At 31.4% G+C, this 19164-nt stretch overlaps 3 protein-coding genes across 3 annotated transcripts; 1 reads left to right on the top strand and 2 right to left on the bottom strand.

The window, feature by feature from the left end:
• Window positions 1–5218: 5218 nt before the first annotated feature.
• On the top strand, window positions 5219–7023 carry LOC123213570 (uncharacterized protein At4g06744-like). Its single transcript, XM_044633035.1, has one exon. It carries the CDS (start codon window positions 5364–5366, stop codon window positions 6567–6569), a length of 1206 nt encoding a protein of 401 aa, XP_044488970.1. The 5' UTR covers window positions 5219–5363; the 3' UTR covers window positions 6570–7023.
• A 3537-nt stretch (window positions 7024–10560) lies between these two features.
• Window positions 10561–11771, bottom strand: LOC123213262 (protein IRX15-LIKE-like). Its single transcript, XM_044632658.1, has one exon. It carries the CDS (start codon window positions 11619–11621, stop codon window positions 10671–10673), a length of 951 nt encoding a protein of 316 aa, XP_044488593.1. The 5' UTR covers window positions 11622–11771; the 3' UTR covers window positions 10561–10670.
• Window positions 11772–15971: 4200 nt separating this feature from the next.
• Window positions 15972–18021, bottom strand: LOC123213368 (scopoletin glucosyltransferase-like). Its single transcript, XM_044632793.1, has one exon. It carries the CDS (start codon window positions 17662–17664, stop codon window positions 16213–16215), a length of 1452 nt encoding a protein of 483 aa, XP_044488728.1. The 5' UTR covers window positions 17665–18021; the 3' UTR covers window positions 15972–16212.
• Window positions 18022–19164: the final 1143 nt, after the last annotated feature.

Below are 19164 nucleotides of genomic sequence, written 5' to 3'. Positions count from 1 at the left end.
TCCCTTTGATGATCTCTCTCCACTCAATTGAATGCTCAATCAGTGTTAAATGAGACTTGACAGATGAAGAACTTCATCGAGAAGACAAAGCTCTTCATCTGGGAAGATGATCGTCTTCTTAGCCATCTTTTTCTGGGAGAATGATTATCTTTTCAGACAAAGATGGGATCTTCATCTTTTTCTCCCCAGCTTCATTTGACATTGATAAGGCATTTAGGTGAGTGGAGAGAGATCGTCAGAGGGAGAGAAATATCATCGATAATGGTGCTGAAAATGGAGTTGAAGTTTGAAAACTAAACCCTAGAGGAGGAAATGTCATTTTTTAAAACTTGGCCTATAAAATTTTAAGGGGCTAAAGTTCCATTAATTTTAATCCTCTATGGATGGGTAAATAGGATTTTCAAAGTTAAAAGATGAAAACTTGAGATTAAAGGATACTTTGGATGGGAAATAGTCCTTGGGCCTTTAAAAATTGGCTAATTCAAATTAATTATCAGACATTTCCCTTAATATTCTTAAAAGAATAATTCTTATAATTATAATACAAGTAAATATTATTAGTAATAAAACTATGTATACCCATTTTTTGTACATAATTTGTGTACATAGATGAGGTGTTATCATGTGATTGAATGTTTCTTTATTATATGATGACACATGTTTTAAAATCACCTAATTACATGATGACACATTACTATGTACATGAATTATGTATAAAAAATAGATATACATAGTATTGTTCATATTATTAGTAATAAATTCCATCAATATATTTTTCAGTATAATTAGAATTAAAAATATAATAAATAAAACAAGCATTATTGATAATAAAAATAATCAAAAGAGTTGATATAATTCTAACAAGTAATATTTAGTCATAAATCATATTTCTTATGAATGATTAATATGGTAAATATAAAATTTATTTTAATAAATATAATTGTATTGTAAAAGCCTTTGAAAAAAATGTAATTTATTATTACTTTTAAAGAATTTTAATTTCATAAATATATTAGATTTTTAACCTTTATTTATTTTTTCCTTTACCATTTATAAGATAAAAAATTATAATTCTACAATTTTCATAATTTTTAAGGATATTTTTTTAATTTAATATTTATAACAAATAGTATTATTATATATTATGTTTTAATATGATATAACTGGCCATATAATTTTTGAGTTTAGTTGAATTGTACCAACTTAATTCAAAATTTTTTTAAATCAAATTAGGATTAAAATTTTTTTATCAAATTCAAAATTTAAACTAATATGATACAAATATGATTCAATTATGTATGGGTGTCCACCACATTTAGAAGTCAATTCGAGGAAAGCGGGAAGCACAATAACACAAATATCTATGGTTTCCTAAAGATGCTATCACTATGCATATTCATTGGATGTGGCGCACTAATTTCCTCTAATGCGTGATCCTTTTTGGTAGGTCTACATACTTTAATTTGTGGACTAGGATGGGATGATGATTAATTGGACGCTATAAATTTCAACAATAATTTTTTTTGCAGATATATATCAGTAATTAGAAGTAAAGATATTTTCATTTATTTTTTTTTTATCTTTTTAATCTTATTATATATGTTAAATAATTGGAGGATGTAATATCAGTAACATTTATAGTTCAATAGTTTAACTTCTTGTCAAAATGTTGTGCACTTTAGATGCATACTCATTAAGGTTTTGTTTTTAGATTTTAAAGCACAAAAACAAAATCATGATAGGTTATATGTCCAAAGTAGACAATAACTTGATAGTGGACTTGACTATTGGATCAAATATATAGCAAATGATATCAAACTGGGTTCATATATTTTTTTGAATGATGGTGAGACAAATCTTAGTGAAGACATGGAGTCCTGTAAGGGGGGTGTATGTGATACCCTTAAACAAATCCTCCAAGCACAAGAGATATGTTTGGTTTGTTTGTATTTTGTCCATGCATTTCATATTGCTTAAGGATGAAAATATTTGATTGGTTAAATATTCTGTAAGTTCTTTAAATTGTTAAAATGAGTTTTAAATTATAAACCTAGAAGTAAAATTATGATAAACTGTGTGTTCAAAGTAAATAGTATCTTGACAATGAACCTAGTATTGAATCAAAGATGTTACAATATCCCTTTAGGTTACATTTGGGAGTTGGGGGTCTGGGAGTCTGGATCGGAATAGGTTTTGACGTAAGGATTGGGTTGTATTAAGACTTCCATGATCTTCTACAAAGATAATCTATCTTCCCAGCAAGAGCTTGATATCTCTTAGCCTGCTTTCTAATTATTGACGGCAGCTTTGATTGGTCATTTTTTTCCAGGTTTTCCATATTCAGTAGCTCCCCTTCTAAAAGGAGCAAACAAAAGCATTACCTGGAAATCAGAGAGTTGATCCTTAGTCAATTCATTTGGAGAACCTACTATTAGGGTACAGTTTTCATTCTCTTTACAAGAATTTACCATTAATCTCTCTTTATCATTTACTTGCTTGTAAGACATAAAAACAGATGAGGTGAACTTTAACAACTCTCTCTTCTTAAGTTTACAATTCATCATATATGTAACGTGGGCAAAATAAAAAATCTATTAAGATCTATAAGTAGACATCCACTACCAGAATTAGTGTATGTATTGTCCTATATTAGTTAGGAGGTAAGTTAAATAAAATTGATACAATATTATAATTTTTAAAAAGAAATTTTGTGTTAGTGTCTTTATCACATTTATAAAATCTTGATTTACCTAATCAATTGTTATGAATACAGTCATTGTACCCTGAGTTTATCCATCTAACCAATATGGACAAGATCCCATTATCAAAAAAAAAAAAGTTAAGTATTAATATATAAGTGTGAACAAAGTGGTATTGAATCGCAATTTCAATAGTATTTAACAAGTGATAACAAAGACTGATTTTACCAACTCCATTGAGGAGATAAGTCCTAGTGTTGCAAGATAAAATCTTACTGCTTACATGTGTTGACTAAAACAAATTAATGTGGAATACCAATATATATGTTGAGTAAAATAAGTGGACGTGGAATACACAAATTAAAATGCAAAATAATTATGTTAAATTAATGTTGCTTTTGATACAAAAGTAAAGAAAAAGTTTGTCTACTCAGGGGTAACCGAAAAGAATGTGTAAAAACAGAACGGTGGGTACTTATTGGTTTCCAGAAAAGATGAATTGATGAGCCTTGACAAATGACATATAAATGAAGATGGGGAGAAAAAGTCTTCTAGATTAAGCATGCATAGACGGAAGAGGAGGAAGGTTAAACCAAAAACAGGCACAATTTCTATGCCAACTTTGTTTTCTAGCCGTGAAAGTGATAAATCTGACTAGTAAGAAGTGAAGTAAACAATTTGTACACTACGATAAAAGTTTTTTTCTAACTAAATGATAGAGACCGGCCAGTAAGAACTTAACTAACGACCAATGCTGAAGAATTTATTTTCTTCTGTTTTACTGGACACGTAGACAAGTTAGGCTATCAAAGCCTCAACTAACACTTGACTTGCGCTACCACTTGAAGGGGCGGTCTGGTTAGGGTATTAAAAATTATCTTGATAACTTATTTTTTATTATTTATATTATATTATTTTATTTATAAATAATAAAATATTTTGATAATGTTTTTTTATTAATAGTGATGTAATAGGTATTATAAGAGGTAATCTGATTACTAACTCTACCTTAAATATTAAAAGATTATTAAAATAATCTTTATTTTATTATAACTATATCCTTATTTATTAATTTTTTTATGGTAAAAATACTTTCATTTTTAATTAATATAACAAATAACATAAAAAAATATTTTAGAATAATTATACCCAAGCGTATTTAGGTAAAATAATATACTAGTATTCTTTTATTATCTCTAACTAAATATAATAATTATTTATATTTATCCAACTTATCAAATTTTATCAAATATAGTAATAATTTATACCTAGTAATCCTCAAGATAATTTATCTTCAAGATAATTCTTCAATTTAGTAATAAAATATTCTTCAAACCAAATACCCCCGAAAGGATATGTACGAACGCACATTATACGACTATATGAGTTATTTATACGTATTTCACATAAATTGTCTACACATTTGTGATAAAATACTAGACCACTTAGATGTTAGGCGCATATCAAGTACCTACCACTTGGAAACTGGTATTCGTGGAGATACAGTTACAAGGGGATGACTCTACCCACATAACATAATGAAATGATTTCGTCTACAAATCTTCCAGGTTCATGAATCTACCAATTTCCTATATAAATACTTATACTTGACTGTTTAGAAAAAATTGTAAAGAAAGATAGTTTGCATCGCTGCTGCAGAGTTTTGGTCTCTAAACAAATAATGTAGCAGTGGACATCGAAGAGTGCTTTCATATTAAGTTCTTAATATTCTTCTTATACTTTCATATGTAAGGCACTACGCCAGCAAATTAAAACTAGAGTTTCTAAAGATGTTATTCTCTTCCCACTACTCTTCGGCGTAATGATTTCCAAATTGCTTGGGGAAAGCTATGTGAACAGATGCTTCAACTTTGGACAGCGAGAACATTATTAATTTGACAATCTACAATTCTTTTCGCAAGCAATATTTGTGGACAACTGGAACCAATAAAACATTAAGGGGGACAATTTTTTTTTTTTCAGTTTATTTATGTCCAAGAAATGACCTTCAATAATGGTGGTGTTAGATTTTATGAAAGTCTAGGATTGCAAACAAGTTGAACCCTAGCCTAATGATGCTTGGTTTGTTGAGTTTGCGAACTCATGATTTGATTTGAATAAAATGTACAAATTCATTCTACCAAAAGTAAATTACACGTAAGTGAAAAAAAAAAGTAGGGCTGTAGTGGGGTTGGCATTGTCTTTACTTTGAAGCAAAACACCCGAATTCAGCAGTTGAAGGCCTCAAAATTTTATGTAACACCACGCAGAAAATAATTTTAATGTACATAAATAATCAGGAGATTTAGTAAACTTGGGTCGTAACTCAAGTTTACGACCCAAATGGCTAACTTAATGACAAAAGGTGAAAGTGGGACAAATTGTAAATTGATCTTCAATGCGACTCATATGTACAAAGCAACAACTTTCTCTGGATTAATATATTTTATTTAATTAAAACATGTAGAATTTCGCATCCTTGCCTTTGACCGACCACCATTTTCCATAATGTGTGTGTGTGTGTTGTATATATATATATGCCATTTTCGTGAGTGAGAGACTTCAACAACCAGACTAATTATAACTACTATTAAATGCAAAGATCAGAATCTTGTAATACTCACCCTGTTGTTGTCTCTTCCCGTCTAATTCATTCATCTTCAGATGGATATGACTAAAACTCTCATCTTCCTCCTTCCTTTCTTTCTCTGTGTATATTCTCAACTTTTGCCCCCGTTGCCATTAATACCAGATCTCTTATCCTTCTTAGACATTAGACTCGGCCTTGTTTACCCTATTATTCAAGCCTTCAAGGACACAATCACATCTGATCCCTTAGGGATCACCGGCACTTGGGCTGGATCAGATGTGTGCAATTACACAGGCTTCTACTGTGATCATCCGCCTGACAATGAATCTGCCACCGCCCTTGCATCCGTCGACCTCAACGGCTTCGGCCTCGAAGCCCCCACACTCGACGGCTTCCTCGATCAGCTGCCGGATCTTGCTCTCTTTCATGCCAATTCCAATAAATTTTCTGGCTCTTTACCAGCAAAACTCGCAGAAATTCCATTTCTATACGAGCTAGATGTGAGTAACAATAAATTTTCCGGCCCTTTTCCTCAAGAAATTCTTCAGATGAATGGCCTATCGTTTTTAGATATTCGATATAACTTCTTTTCAGGGCCTCTCCCTTCTCAACTTTTCTTGTTAAAACTAGAAATACTCTTCCTGAATAACAATAATTTCGGTCAAACTCTCCCGAACACTCTCGGCTCTACAACGGCACGTTATCTCACCTTAGCTAACAACAAATTCACCGGCCCGATACCAAGGAGCATCGGCATGGCTGCTGCAACGTTACAGGAAGTTTTGTTCTTAAACAATCTACTGACCGGCTGTCTCCCATATGAACTAGGGTTTCTGAAAGAAGCTACGGTTATTGATGCAAGCAACAATTTATTGACTGGTCCATTACCATGCTCGCTGGGGTGTTTGGGGAAGATAGAGCAGCTAAATTTCGCTGGAAATTTACTGTACGGACAGATACCCGAAGTCCTGTGTACAGTAGGAAGCTTGGTGAATTTGTCTCTGTCAAATAATTATTTCACTAAAGTTGGAGCTTTGTGCAAGAGGTTGGTCAATAGTGGAGTTCTTGACGTGACAAGAAATTGTATTCCTAATCTCCCTAACCAGAGATCGGCGGCGGAGTGTGCATCATTCTTTTCGCGGCCTAGAAATTGCCCGCGCCCCTCGACGTTTAATATTATTCCTTGCAAGGCTAAGCCGCCATTAATGGGCAATCCTCAAACAAGAACGAAGAAAAATTCAGTTGCTTATGGTGCTCTTGAGAGACAGAGTGTACCTTGAGGGATCCTTTTGTTAGATTATAAGCTTTAACCAAAAATTTATTAGATAATAGAGGGGGAAAAGTGTAAGCATGATGTTCTTTTCCTTTTTTGTATTGTTTTTCTTTTACCTTTTTAAGTCTTTTGTTTAGTCTTTGAGTTCACATCCTTGATAACTGGAAATTAATAACAAACATGGTTGAAAAATGAAGTTAGATTTGTAAGTAGTTATTTTGTTTGTGGGAGCCGGTAGAAATGGGTCAAGCGGGGCCGCCGCATATTCTGAAACCTGACGAGAGTGATGCAATATGGGCCAGGAAGCAGGAAAATTTTGCATATCAGCCGATGATTGTGGAAGGAAAATGTGTTTTATTTTGGTGATAAATATTCGTAACTTATCAGTCGTCAGGGTCTTACGATTCAACTAAAATAAATGTCAATTTTTATTTTTTAATCTAAGATCAGTATTTGCCTAACTTTTTATATTTCAAAGCCTAAAATTCAATTTTGTCTTATCTCATCTTCTTCAGGCAATTAAAATTTTCGAGCTTGCGTCAACGGCAACCTATAACATATAGTGAATGAACCTAGAGACTTAAAATTATGTTTTGTTGGTAAAAACCCTTAAAAGGGTTTATAACAGGTAAGAGATTGATCTTGAATGAATTTAGAGGCCCAAAATTATGTTTTGTTGGTGAAAACCCTAAGGGATAATATAAAAGATTGATTTTAATATTTCTTGAATTCATACAATATTCTTTTTTTGTCACTCATGTTCTTTTTCTGATAATGATTTGACTTTGGTTTGTTTGTATTCATTATTAAGAGTAGATAATTAATATAAATATCTGTACTAAAATTTTTTTAATAAAACATTTATCTTTTCTTATAAATGATTTTTTTCCTTTTTTGATAATTTTATTTTATAATAAAACATAAAAGAAGAATAAAGGTACAATAACAATCTAATTAGAAAACACAAATAAATTAATTACAGTCCAAGTAAAATAAAATAAAAATAATTTCACCTCATAAAAGGTCTAACAATATGTAATAACAAATCCTGTTTTAGTAGATTCCTTGTTAAAAAAAATATATATTATGAACTAAATCTTAAAAACCCAATTCTATAGGTAACTCTATCAGCAGCAAGCAAATGGTTTTCACCAGCAAACAAAGGCTTTCACCATGTGCCTCCTTTTGCATGCGGGTTGATTCAATTCCCCGCTTGCCGAGTCTTCTTCAAATCACATTCTCTTTTCTGTCAAAATCTTTCTCTTCCATGGTAGAATGTGATTGTTGAGTGATCTTAGATTGGTAGGAAAGCCTCATATTGAAAGAGAATTAAAAGAACAAAGGAATTTAGGTAAAGTATTTCTAAAAGGTTTAAATCTTACATTGCATAAATATACAGTCTCGTTGTGATTTATAAGGGCAAAACCCTCTACAAGAAATAAAAAGATTGGGCACAATACCAAGGGGACAAAATGCTTTTGGTTTATCTCCTCTTTAGAGAATACTTACATGGAACAGTCTGCCGGAGAATGGATATATAATTTGTAAAATTATGTTTGGAACTTTCGAGTTAATTTTGACTCAATTGGTCCAGGAGGCCACAACGTACTGAAAACACACCTAATGTAAACTGAGTGATGTAATATGGGCCAAATAGGTGGAAACTTTTTTTCAACCAACCGATGATTGTGGAAGGGAAATTGCGTATCATTTAGTTTGGCCTTAAACAAAGACCATTTTTTTGCTGCTTTTATGTTTGAAGGTGTAAAAATTGAAAGGAGCATGGCGCAGGATGGTCGAGGTTTAGAATTTACTTGCCTCATGCTTGCTCCTAGCTAATTAGTTATTCCTTTGCTTGCTTCATGGGCAATCTTATTAGCTTTTGTGGGGTGGGGTGGGGTTGGTTTCAGCTTTTTATTTTTTGGGCTCCCACATCTTTCTGCGCCTGCTTGCTTGAAATTCCATACCTAAATATATGGGCCTCAACAGAGACTGTTTTCAAATTATCAAAACTCATGTTGATTTTGGGGAGAAAAGAAAGTGTATTAGAATATGGGCATTCATGTAATTTACTCATTTTCAATAAAATTTTGAGTTTTTATTGTTTTTTTTTTTTTTTTATATTAAACAAAATGATTGATAGGGGTGAAGGAACTTAGAGAAATGTTGACGGTCATTGTTGGGTTTGTCAACAAATTTTAAAAATCCTTTTAATGATTCAATTTTATTTTATTTTTCGTGGCATGCAATGACTTTTCTAAAATACTTATATATATATATATATATATTGTTAGTTAGGGTTTCAATTTGTCAAGGCTTTTTTGTTTACTTTTGGCATGCTCATATCTAATTGACTATAACAGATGTAATGTAACAGCAATTTTGTATTTACTTTTATAACCTTTGTATATAAGTAGATGATGAAATTCATAGACTCCAATTCAAGTTGAAGATTTTTTTAGGTCTTTAATTAAGGTGAGTAAAGGACTAAAATAGTTTTAAATTTTGAAATATTCTAATAATAAAGAGAGTGGCTTTTATATTGTATGTGGTCCTCCCCAACATGATATCATCATATCACCCATTTGTATGATACCATATTATTTATATATTCAATTGGATATTAAAAACTGAATACACATCATTTTATTGTTTCTCAAATTATATAGATTATTCGTAACGAGAAAACTTTATTTGAGTTAAACAACTCCTTTAAAGTTAAACCGATTACATCAAATAAATAAAATTTCAAAGTTTAATGACTAATCTTATTATTATTGTATCAAATAAATTAAAAATTTGATTTTAATATACCATTAATAAGACTTAAACTCACAATCATATAGTCAGTTGTTGTCAGCAAACAATAACACAGTTGCAATGTTGCTATCATATGTTTGCACAAACTCAATGAACCATGAAATCCCAGTCAAATGATTGTTTCCCACCAAAAATTTGATGGAGCAATAATTTTTCATCTTTTAAATTTAAAGACTCTAATTTATTATTTGTTATACACTTCAATTAATGAATTTTGTTTGATTTAGTTAGAAATAATTATTTGATTCTTAATTAAAATTATAAAATTATTATATTCAATTATTAATAATTTTATTTCGCCTCCTCACCACCCCTTCTTCCATGGTCATCCCCTCAATTTCGGACTCAATGATTCAAGGAATTTAACAACCATTATTCTCTGTTCTAGAAGATTGTAGGGCCTTAGTCTGAAACTCAGGGTACATAAACTAAGTTTGAAATAGTTTTGGATTACAGAAAAATGCTAAGAACATTTGTGTCTTGCAGGGGAGAGGGGTTCCTTGGAACTTCTACTAAACATATTCATGAAACAACACTTGGGTGATGACGAATGAGGAAACAAGGCGCCTCTCGAAATTGTTGGAGGAAGCTAAAGCCCAATATAACTAATGGCTCAATGGGATTTTACTATAAAACCCCAAAAAGAAAAAGAAAAAATTGCGCCATAAATTAAATGGAATATATCTCAAAAAGGAAAAAAAAAAAACCAGAAAAATCAAAAGACAATTTAAGGCACCGACAGCCGAAACAAAGATTTCCCCTTCCCTGTCCTAAATGTAAGCTTTCACTCACGTGAATCACGTGAACATACATAAAGACTAAACTTCAATATGTCCAAAGGAAATCCTGACGGACCCTGCCGGCATCTTCTTTGCACTCACCATTATCGCAATTTCTATGAATCTTCTGTTCCATAACATAACGCGTTTCTATCAATAAACGTTAAGGCGCGTGAACAAGTCCAAAAATAGTTTCCCAGATTCGAAATTTTAAGTAATTTGAAAAACATGATTAAACAACTGCCTGTTCACTTCGTGCTTTCTCTAAGAACCATCCTCATCGTTACCTTCACCGACACCCTGTTTGGTAGGTGAGAAAATCCAAAGAAAATAGGAAATTTGAATCTTTGATGCTGGATTGTTTTGAGATTTTCATCAGTTTAATAAAGCAAACATGGGTCTCTCAAGATTCAAAATTTATATTTTCCTTTTGAAATTTCAAAACTTGAGAATTTAGACATGTAAAGTTACACTTGAAAGTTGAATAATTACATTTCTCATCTAAATCATTAATTATCATCATCGTCATCGCCGTCTTCCTCTTCTGATGGTGATGGTAACGACGATGATGTTGAATTTCTACAAAATTCAAACTTATTCTCCTCCATTTTCTCTATTACAAAATGCCCCAATAAATCCACGGTCTCCACCAAGTTCTCTGTGCATAAGAACTCTTCACTGTACACTCTCTCAACTTCTCTATCAAAGTCATGTACAAACACATGCGTCTTCTTCTCCTTTCCCCTCCTGCTTCTCGCCATTACCGCCGCCGAATATATCGGAGCCATCCTCCCCGGAGCGGCCGAGTTGTAGCCACGTGGACCGTCCACTATAATTACATCCCAATCGATATCGTATATGTGATTCGGCAAGTCGTTGATTCCCACTTTGCAGTCAGAAAAGAGTAGATTTTGCACCGGCCTGCACTCGTCTCTCACGTGGCTTCTCGCCAAGGATAAAAGTTCTCTCATTTCTTTGACTTTGGTGACGTATTGAACATCGTAAATCTCGAAATCCGGATGAGATTTCTCAAAAGATTGAACTAAGAACTCGCTTTCATCGAGAAAGATGGTGCGGCCTTGGAAATTTAGGGACTTCCAAAGGAGAGACTCGTGTGTGAGACCGAATATTAGGAAGTTACAAGAGGGAGAGCAGGTGGAGAGAGTGTTGACGATGGCGGTAAGCTCAGCCGGAGACATGGTGGAGTTAGAGTTAGAGGTGGAGGTGTAGTGAAGGAGAGCGGTGGTGATTGTAGAGGGAAGGGAGGTAGAAGTGGCGGCAGAGGCGAATGCATTGTTAGAGGCGGTGGGATTGATAGCGGTGGTGAAGAAAGTGAGAGTCAAGAGTAAGGTGAAGAAAGTGATGAAGAAGAGAAGGTAAAAGCAGTGGTGGTGAGTGGAGGAGGGCTTATGGATAGAAGGATGGAGAAGAATAAGCTTTGTGTTGGTGTTGCTCTTCATGATCGATCGACGTTGAAAACAAGGAGAAAGATTGTGAATTTGCTTTGTCGAAATGAAGCCTGAGAGAGAGAGAGAGAGAGAGAGAAAGGAATCACGGAGGAGATTGAGGAAACAACACCGGGACAAAGGAGGAAGAATGAAAGGGATTTTTTATTTTTATTTAGTAATTTGAATTATTATTAAAGTAAATTATTATGTGACATAATAGGAAAAAAAATTATGTGAATTTATTGATGTAATAAAAGATGTTGGAAATTAGGTAGGTATTAATAAATTAATGGGCTTGGGGATGTTAAAAGCCGGGTCAGACAGTTCAAAAAAAAACATTGAGCCTATTCTGTCAAAGAGACACAATTCTTTACAAATTTAATGCTTGAGTTATTGGTTTTGTTGAGATATTCAGCGGTGTGTCGTTCGTTTGATATGGTTTGAGGATTTTTTTGAAATCAAATTAAAAATAATAATTTAAAAGTTTTCCTAACTAAATTAAAGTAAAAGAAGTATAGATTGATTTAGTTTAAATTACGATTCAAATCGATTAAAATTATTTATTTTTAAATGTGTATTATTGAATAAAATTAATTAAATAATAATTTTTTATAATATAAAATATATATATAATATATATATATACAAAAATAACAAAATAAATATGAAAAAAATTAGTTATATATATAATTGCTTATTAAAAAATTTTGTTAAATATAATTATATATATTATTTAAAAAAATACAGTGGATAGTTTTGTTCGCTTTGAAAATGGCTCAAATCATAACCCAAATTGAAAAAATTAGTTTGAAAATTTTTTAATTGAAACTAAATCAATTTTACAAATCAAATTAAACAAAATCATAATTTTTAAGTGGTTTGATTTAGTTTTACAGTTTAAATCAAATTACTCACACACCTATGTATATTTATAGGCAAAATAAGAAAAAAAAAATGTATGTTATTGTTTTATCCCTTGGTTGTCATCATCGTAAACTCTAGTTATCAGAAGAGCAATGTTACGCATATCAATTTTTGAGTTTATATATATAATATGTCAACATATGATTAGATATTATTTTATCATTAATTTAAAATCATCTAATCACTTAAAAATATCTATTAAATATATTTTTAAAATAAATACGCATAATTTTATTGTCAAAAGAATATGAAATATAAATCATTGAAGGAAAATAGTACCCTCTTTACCAAATGGAATAATATAGCTCTACTTGTTCTAGTTAGGGTTGGACTCGAACCGAGCTAGCTCCAACTCGAGTTTGGTTCGAACGAATCCGAAACGAGCCGGCCCTAGCGAAGCTCGAGCTCGAGTTATTTGCCAAATTTTTTAATTAAAAATTTTGATATAAAACAACATCGTTTTGATCAATATGTATTAAAACGATGTCGTTTTAATAACGAAAAACTAATTGAGTTTGAGCTTGGTTTCACAAGCTCGAACTCAAACTCAAACTCAATTATATATGAATCAAGCTAAACTCGAGCTCAAATAAGTTCGAGTTTAACTCAATTTGAATCTAACCATAGTTCTAGTTTATACATGTCAAATTTATAGCACAAGTTTTGCATTGTGGATGATATCTTAGAAATTAATTAATGCGTATTATCAATCATTTAACCACATAATCCCCCGGCGTAGTGTTTAATTATTTAGCATGCAAACGTTAAGGTGGGTATTCCCTTGATAATAATCAAGTACGAAAGTTACTCCTTTTATCTACCTTTAAATTTGTTAAGTGGGCTCTTAATCATCATTAGATTGAAATTAAGAAAAAAGAAAAAAGTTATGAATTTTTGGGTGAAGGTTGGCGAGAGGGGAAACCAAAAGAGGATGAGAAGATTCCCTGTGTACAAATTACAACACGTGGCAAAAATATATAATAACCACAGCCAAATTGAACATTAAGTCGTGTTAATAATAATTATTCACTACCCAAAAAGCAAAATTAATTATAATTAATTTGGTTTTGAATGTTTTCCGGAGCTAAAGCGTTCCCACCAACCAAAAATGACCCCACCGTTTGATTTAAAATTAACGCAACTTTTCCCAAACACTATGAGCTTTAGTCTTAATCAACCCTTCTATAATGTCATATGATTAAAGTCTTTAATTAATAAGTGATGCTACGCGTATAATTTATTTTATATAATTATATATATAAATAATAATATATTATTATATAATTAAATAATTAAAAATTAAATATAATTATATAATGATACATAATTATTTATATATAAAAATTATATACATAATTTTATCCTTAATTAATATTGGGCAATTCCCATTTCTCATTTATTATTATTATTTTAAATTGATTTGAATTTTAGGATGCATTATGCCAATCCACTCAATAAAGAGAAGAAACTAATCGTATCAAATTTAATGATCAATCTTATAATTATTAAATTAAATAATTTAAAATTTTAATTTTGATATGTCATTAGAGTGAGTGATTCTATAACCATTAAGTTAGATAAATTAAAATTTTTGATTTTAATATATTATTAAAAAAAATTAAATTTATATCTTTTTATATATATATATTTTTTTGTCACTTCAACTACCATACGGGGCATAAATAATTCTATGTTGCTTTCACAAAAGTTGGCTATCCAATCTAAAATAGATTTGGCGTACCATTGCCTCTAAATTAATACGGCAAAGTTAATAATGCGCTCTTCCAACTTTTTATGTCAATAATTCTTCGTACTGATTTAACAGAATACTCAGAGCTAAACATTTGGGTATTATAATTACATTGGATGTCCCTAAATTTCTCCATTTTTATAATAAAAAATATATATTTTAAACCATTAAAATTATTATATTGAATTGGTACTTTTTTTGATAATGAATGTACTCACTAACATCATAACTTTCACTAAGAGGACGGCAAATAATGCAAAATCCTCAAGGGCTCAATGAATAATTGGTTGAAAGAGATAGGAAGTTCATGTCTCGAAATGAGTCTTCATAAAATTTGAAAGTGGGCTTCTTGTAAAGTGAAAAGCGGCCCATTTAAACCAGAGTTTCTATTGACCTGTTTTTTAACTAATGCAATAATTTGTCAGGTCAACCTCCACTAGTTATCTCTAGGGGTAACCTCTCTACCCCCATAGATATGAGGTTACCGCTATATTTGTATTTATATATAAACAATATATCATATTTAATTAAAAAAATAAGTTCTTATAAATCAACCATAAATATAGTTATATTTATTGTCGAAGTAGACAACTAAGCTTATTCGAGAATAGCTCAAGACCAAATCTTTTCAAAATTTACACAACTCTTTGTCATAAAAGTCAAAAGTTATCACAATAATACTTACAAATCTCTTGCATAATTAAAGTTTGTGGTCTCTATGTGTGTATTATTAAAGTTTATATTATGAGTAATACTATGTATATATAGATATTTTAAATACACAAATAAATAGACATTTATGTATATCATCACATAATTAAAAATTATTTTATTTTTAATTTGAAATCATTAAATAACATGATGACACACATTAAATATATATTTATTTGTGTACTTATGATAGATAGACATAATTTTATTATTGTATTATTAATTAGGAGACTCACGAATACAATAATAAGATTAAACTTTTAAATTACAATGCATAGGAGGTACGTATCTCTTTACCCCTAAAGATAAGAGGTTACCAATATACTTGTATAGTTCATTTGATCTATATATGAATGATATATCATGTCCAACTAAAGGAATAAATTCTCACAAATCAACCATAACTCATTATCATTTATTGCTCAATTGATAATAATCGATACAATAACAAATTAGGAGTAAAATAATGTATACATTTTAAATTGGTAAATACAACAATGTGGAGTTTAAGTAAAAAACGAACGATCAAGTGAAGATAGAGCGATTAAATAAAGATGGACCTAAAAAGAAGATTTGTTTATATTCAAAGATATTTTTATAAGAAATTGCTAGAAATTGCAATTGAAACGACAACACTTTTCTAAGGGAGGGGAGCACATTTATTTCAGTTGGCATTTTCAATCAACCTCTCCTTTTTATTTTGAAATGTCAAACTTCATCACTGCACAGTTGGTGGGTGGCTTAATTTTCCTTTGCCCCAACTTTGTCTTGTTGAATTTATCAACTAAACACTTCCCAATTTATTAAGTTTCTAGGAAAGAAAATGAAATTTTCCATTATTTCATTTATTTAGGTGATTTTAAGTAATTAAATTGCCAATAATTTTCCCTCTAGTTTCATTTCAAAATGAAATATAGAAAAGTCCAAGACTTCTTTCATTTAGTTCATCAATGTTATGTTTGGCTGAGGAGAAATCGTGGGAAAAGGAAACTTCCATTCCTCCACCATCTTATTTAAACTTTCTCATTGCTCTAAGGGTTCAACAATTGAATCAACAATTCTCACTTACGCAAGATTAAGAAAGAGACAAGCTACATCAATCTATTTCCGAAACCGTGCTAGAATCTAGACAATTTCATTTCTACTAATACATTAAGGTATTTCACTTGTCAAGCACAAAGAATGACACAATATTACATGCTATATGATATTTTAACTCTAGTTTCTTCTCTGCGAACTCAGTTCTTCAATGAATGCATTCAAATCAGTGTAAGATGAACCCCCTTTCTCCACAGCCCTCTTTGCCATCTGCCCCAGTGCCTTGGCTCTGATCCTCATTTCCTCGGCCTTATCACCCACCGGCACCTCTTTCACCACCTTCTCAACCGCTTCCCTCTTCACAAAATCACCACCAACTCTAGACCATTGCTGTACACCAACAGCAGTACCAATCTTGAGAACCTCAGTCACCAGCTTTTCGTTGTAAAACTGCTCCGCAAACACTGGCCATGTCACCATAGGCACCCCAGCAGTCACTCCTTCAAGAGTTGAATTCCATCCACAATGTGTCACAAATCCTCCCAATGCCTCATGATCAAGAATCAACACTTCGGGTGTCCATCCTCTGGTAATTAGTCCTCTGCCTTCCATTCTCTTCTCAAATCCTTCGGGCAACCAATCTTCCTTTTCTTCTTCTGCGTTCTTGTTTTTCCTCACAACCCATATGAATTGCTGCCCCGAAGCTTCGAGCCCCAGTGCAAGTTCCATTAGCTGAGCAGAACTGAAGTTGGCTAAACTTCCAAAGCATACATAAATAACTGAATTGGGTTTCTTTGAATTTAGCCACTTCAAGCACTCGTGTTCATCAATAGAGGCTTGCTTTCCTCTCAACGCTTTATCTTCAACATTCCTATTGCATAGTGAAAGAGGGCCCACATGCCATGACCTTCTTCCTAAAACCTTCCTGTAATGGTCAGCATAAGCTGGCTCAAGCTCGTAAAAGCTGTTGACAAGAGTACCGAAGCTCGTTATGTCAGCTTGTTGTATATCTTTCCATAGCATAGTAAATCCAGTTTCTCCATCTTCTTGTAGAAAATCTGGCACCTGTTTCCTTGTCAACTTAATATCGCCAGGAAGGTTTGGCACAACAAATGGTTCTGAATCGGATGAAACTTTCTTGTGTGGCTGATATTGGACTAAGCATGCTGATGTACACAAAGAGAAGAAACTTGTACCATGAAACACCAGACTGAGAATCCCAAATTTCGCTGCAGCAGCAGTGGCCCAAGGGAAGAACATATCAGCCACCAAGCAGTCTGGTTTACATTCTCCAAGTAGCTCCTCAAGAGGCTCCCGGAGCAAGGTTGTGGCCTTGAGAAACTTCGCGGCCATTTCCACAATATTACTGATTGCGTCAAGATTTTCACAGCCTTCTGGCAAACCAGCCTCCCCAGAAGGAAACTTGATGATCTTGACATCAATTTCAATACCCAAATGCTTGTTCATCTGAATGGATTTTGAGATAAGAAGCGCATTGGCTGGAGTGGTGATTATGGTGGTTTTCACCCCGCGACTTCCAAAAAGTTTGGCCATGTCCACAGCTGGTATCATGTGGCCGTAAGCCAAAAATGGAAAAAAGAACATGCGAAGCCGAGGAATTTCACTGCCCATATTCACACAAGCAAAAAGATGAATAAACGAAGACGATAATGGCTTTAAAAAACAAAGCTTATGAACTTCTGGTTTTGTGATTGCATGAATTTAATGCCTATCTTTCTTGAGTTTGAGATCAATTCAGAGACTGCAAGAAACAAGGATCAAGAAAACTTGGGATTTTTCTAAGTAGTAGCCCTTACTACACAAAATAACTCGTCATTGCCATCGTCAGCTCGTTAACGTATCGACAAATACAGTTAGCATAACAATTTGTAGAGTGTGACAGATTAGAGTTTATCGGGATTAATGGGAAGTTCTAGTTAGGGAGCTCCACATGGACGGTGAATTATTTCACATGTCACTGGTTAAAGCCGAAACTTCTACTGACTTCCTTCATAGATTTTTCCAGGGTGTGATGAAAGGACAACCCTTGACCTTTAAGCCTCAAAAAGCTGAATTCTCTTGTTATCATTTATTTTTGTTAATGACTTTATTAAATTATCTTATAAATAATTATTTTGTTTTTTAATTAAAATTACAAAACTGTTTATTTAAACTCTTAATAACTATTAAAACTCTAATTAATTTGAAAATAGTATATTTTAGTTAATTCTTTAAGGTGTAATTATCAAATTTGAAATTATTGAATGTTATATAAAATTTGAAAAAAAATTCAAAAAGATCTCTAAATTTTTTTTTTGAATTTTCAAAAGCCCTCGAAATAGTTTATTGACACCTTAAATATTTTTAAAAAAATACAATTTGTCCCATAAAATTTTGAAAAGATAAAATAAAATAAATGAGAAGGAAAAGGAAAAAAAAAAGTAAAATTTTAATTCTATATAAAATGACATTCATGTCCCTTTACTTAAAGTGTTTTACTAATAAGATAGATAGCAAAGAAGAATTTATCGTATTAGCAAAACTTGGGTGAGAGAGTCTCCTTCGACCTTTCAATATTATACACCCAAATGGCAATATATAACTTATCCACTTGTGTATTATATTTTCATCAAGAGATATTTTACGAAGGTAACTTTCTGTGTGTGTTTAGTTTAAGTAATTTTTTATTACAAAAAATAAAATATTATTATAATGATAAATTATTTAAAAAATTATTTAGTATAAATTGTTATTATATTTAAAAAATTGATAAATATAAATAATTATTGTATTTAGTTGAATGTAATAAATAATACTAATATATTATTTTATAAAATTTCTTAGAGTATAATTATTTTAAAATATTTTTTTATATTTTTTATTATATTAATTGAAATTGAAGATATTTTTATTTTAAAAAATATAAAATTATAACAAAATTAAGATTACTTTAATAATTTTTTAATATTTAAAGTAGATATGATAATCATATTATTCATTATATTACTAGTCACATCATTATTAATTTTTTAAAAAATTATTGTAATATTTCATTATTTGACAAATCAGATAACATAATCTCAATAATAAAATCTAAAATTAAATTAATCTTGGAATATCATCAACCAAACA

The sequence above is a fragment of the Mangifera indica genome, chromosome 4 (assembly GCF_011075055.1).
Source record: "Mangifera indica cultivar Alphonso chromosome 4, CATAS_Mindica_2.1, whole genome shotgun sequence".
Classification (NCBI taxonomy): domain Eukaryota; kingdom Viridiplantae; phylum Streptophyta; class Magnoliopsida; order Sapindales; family Anacardiaceae; genus Mangifera; species Mangifera indica.
This window is presented reverse-complemented; position numbering and strand designations above follow the sequence as displayed.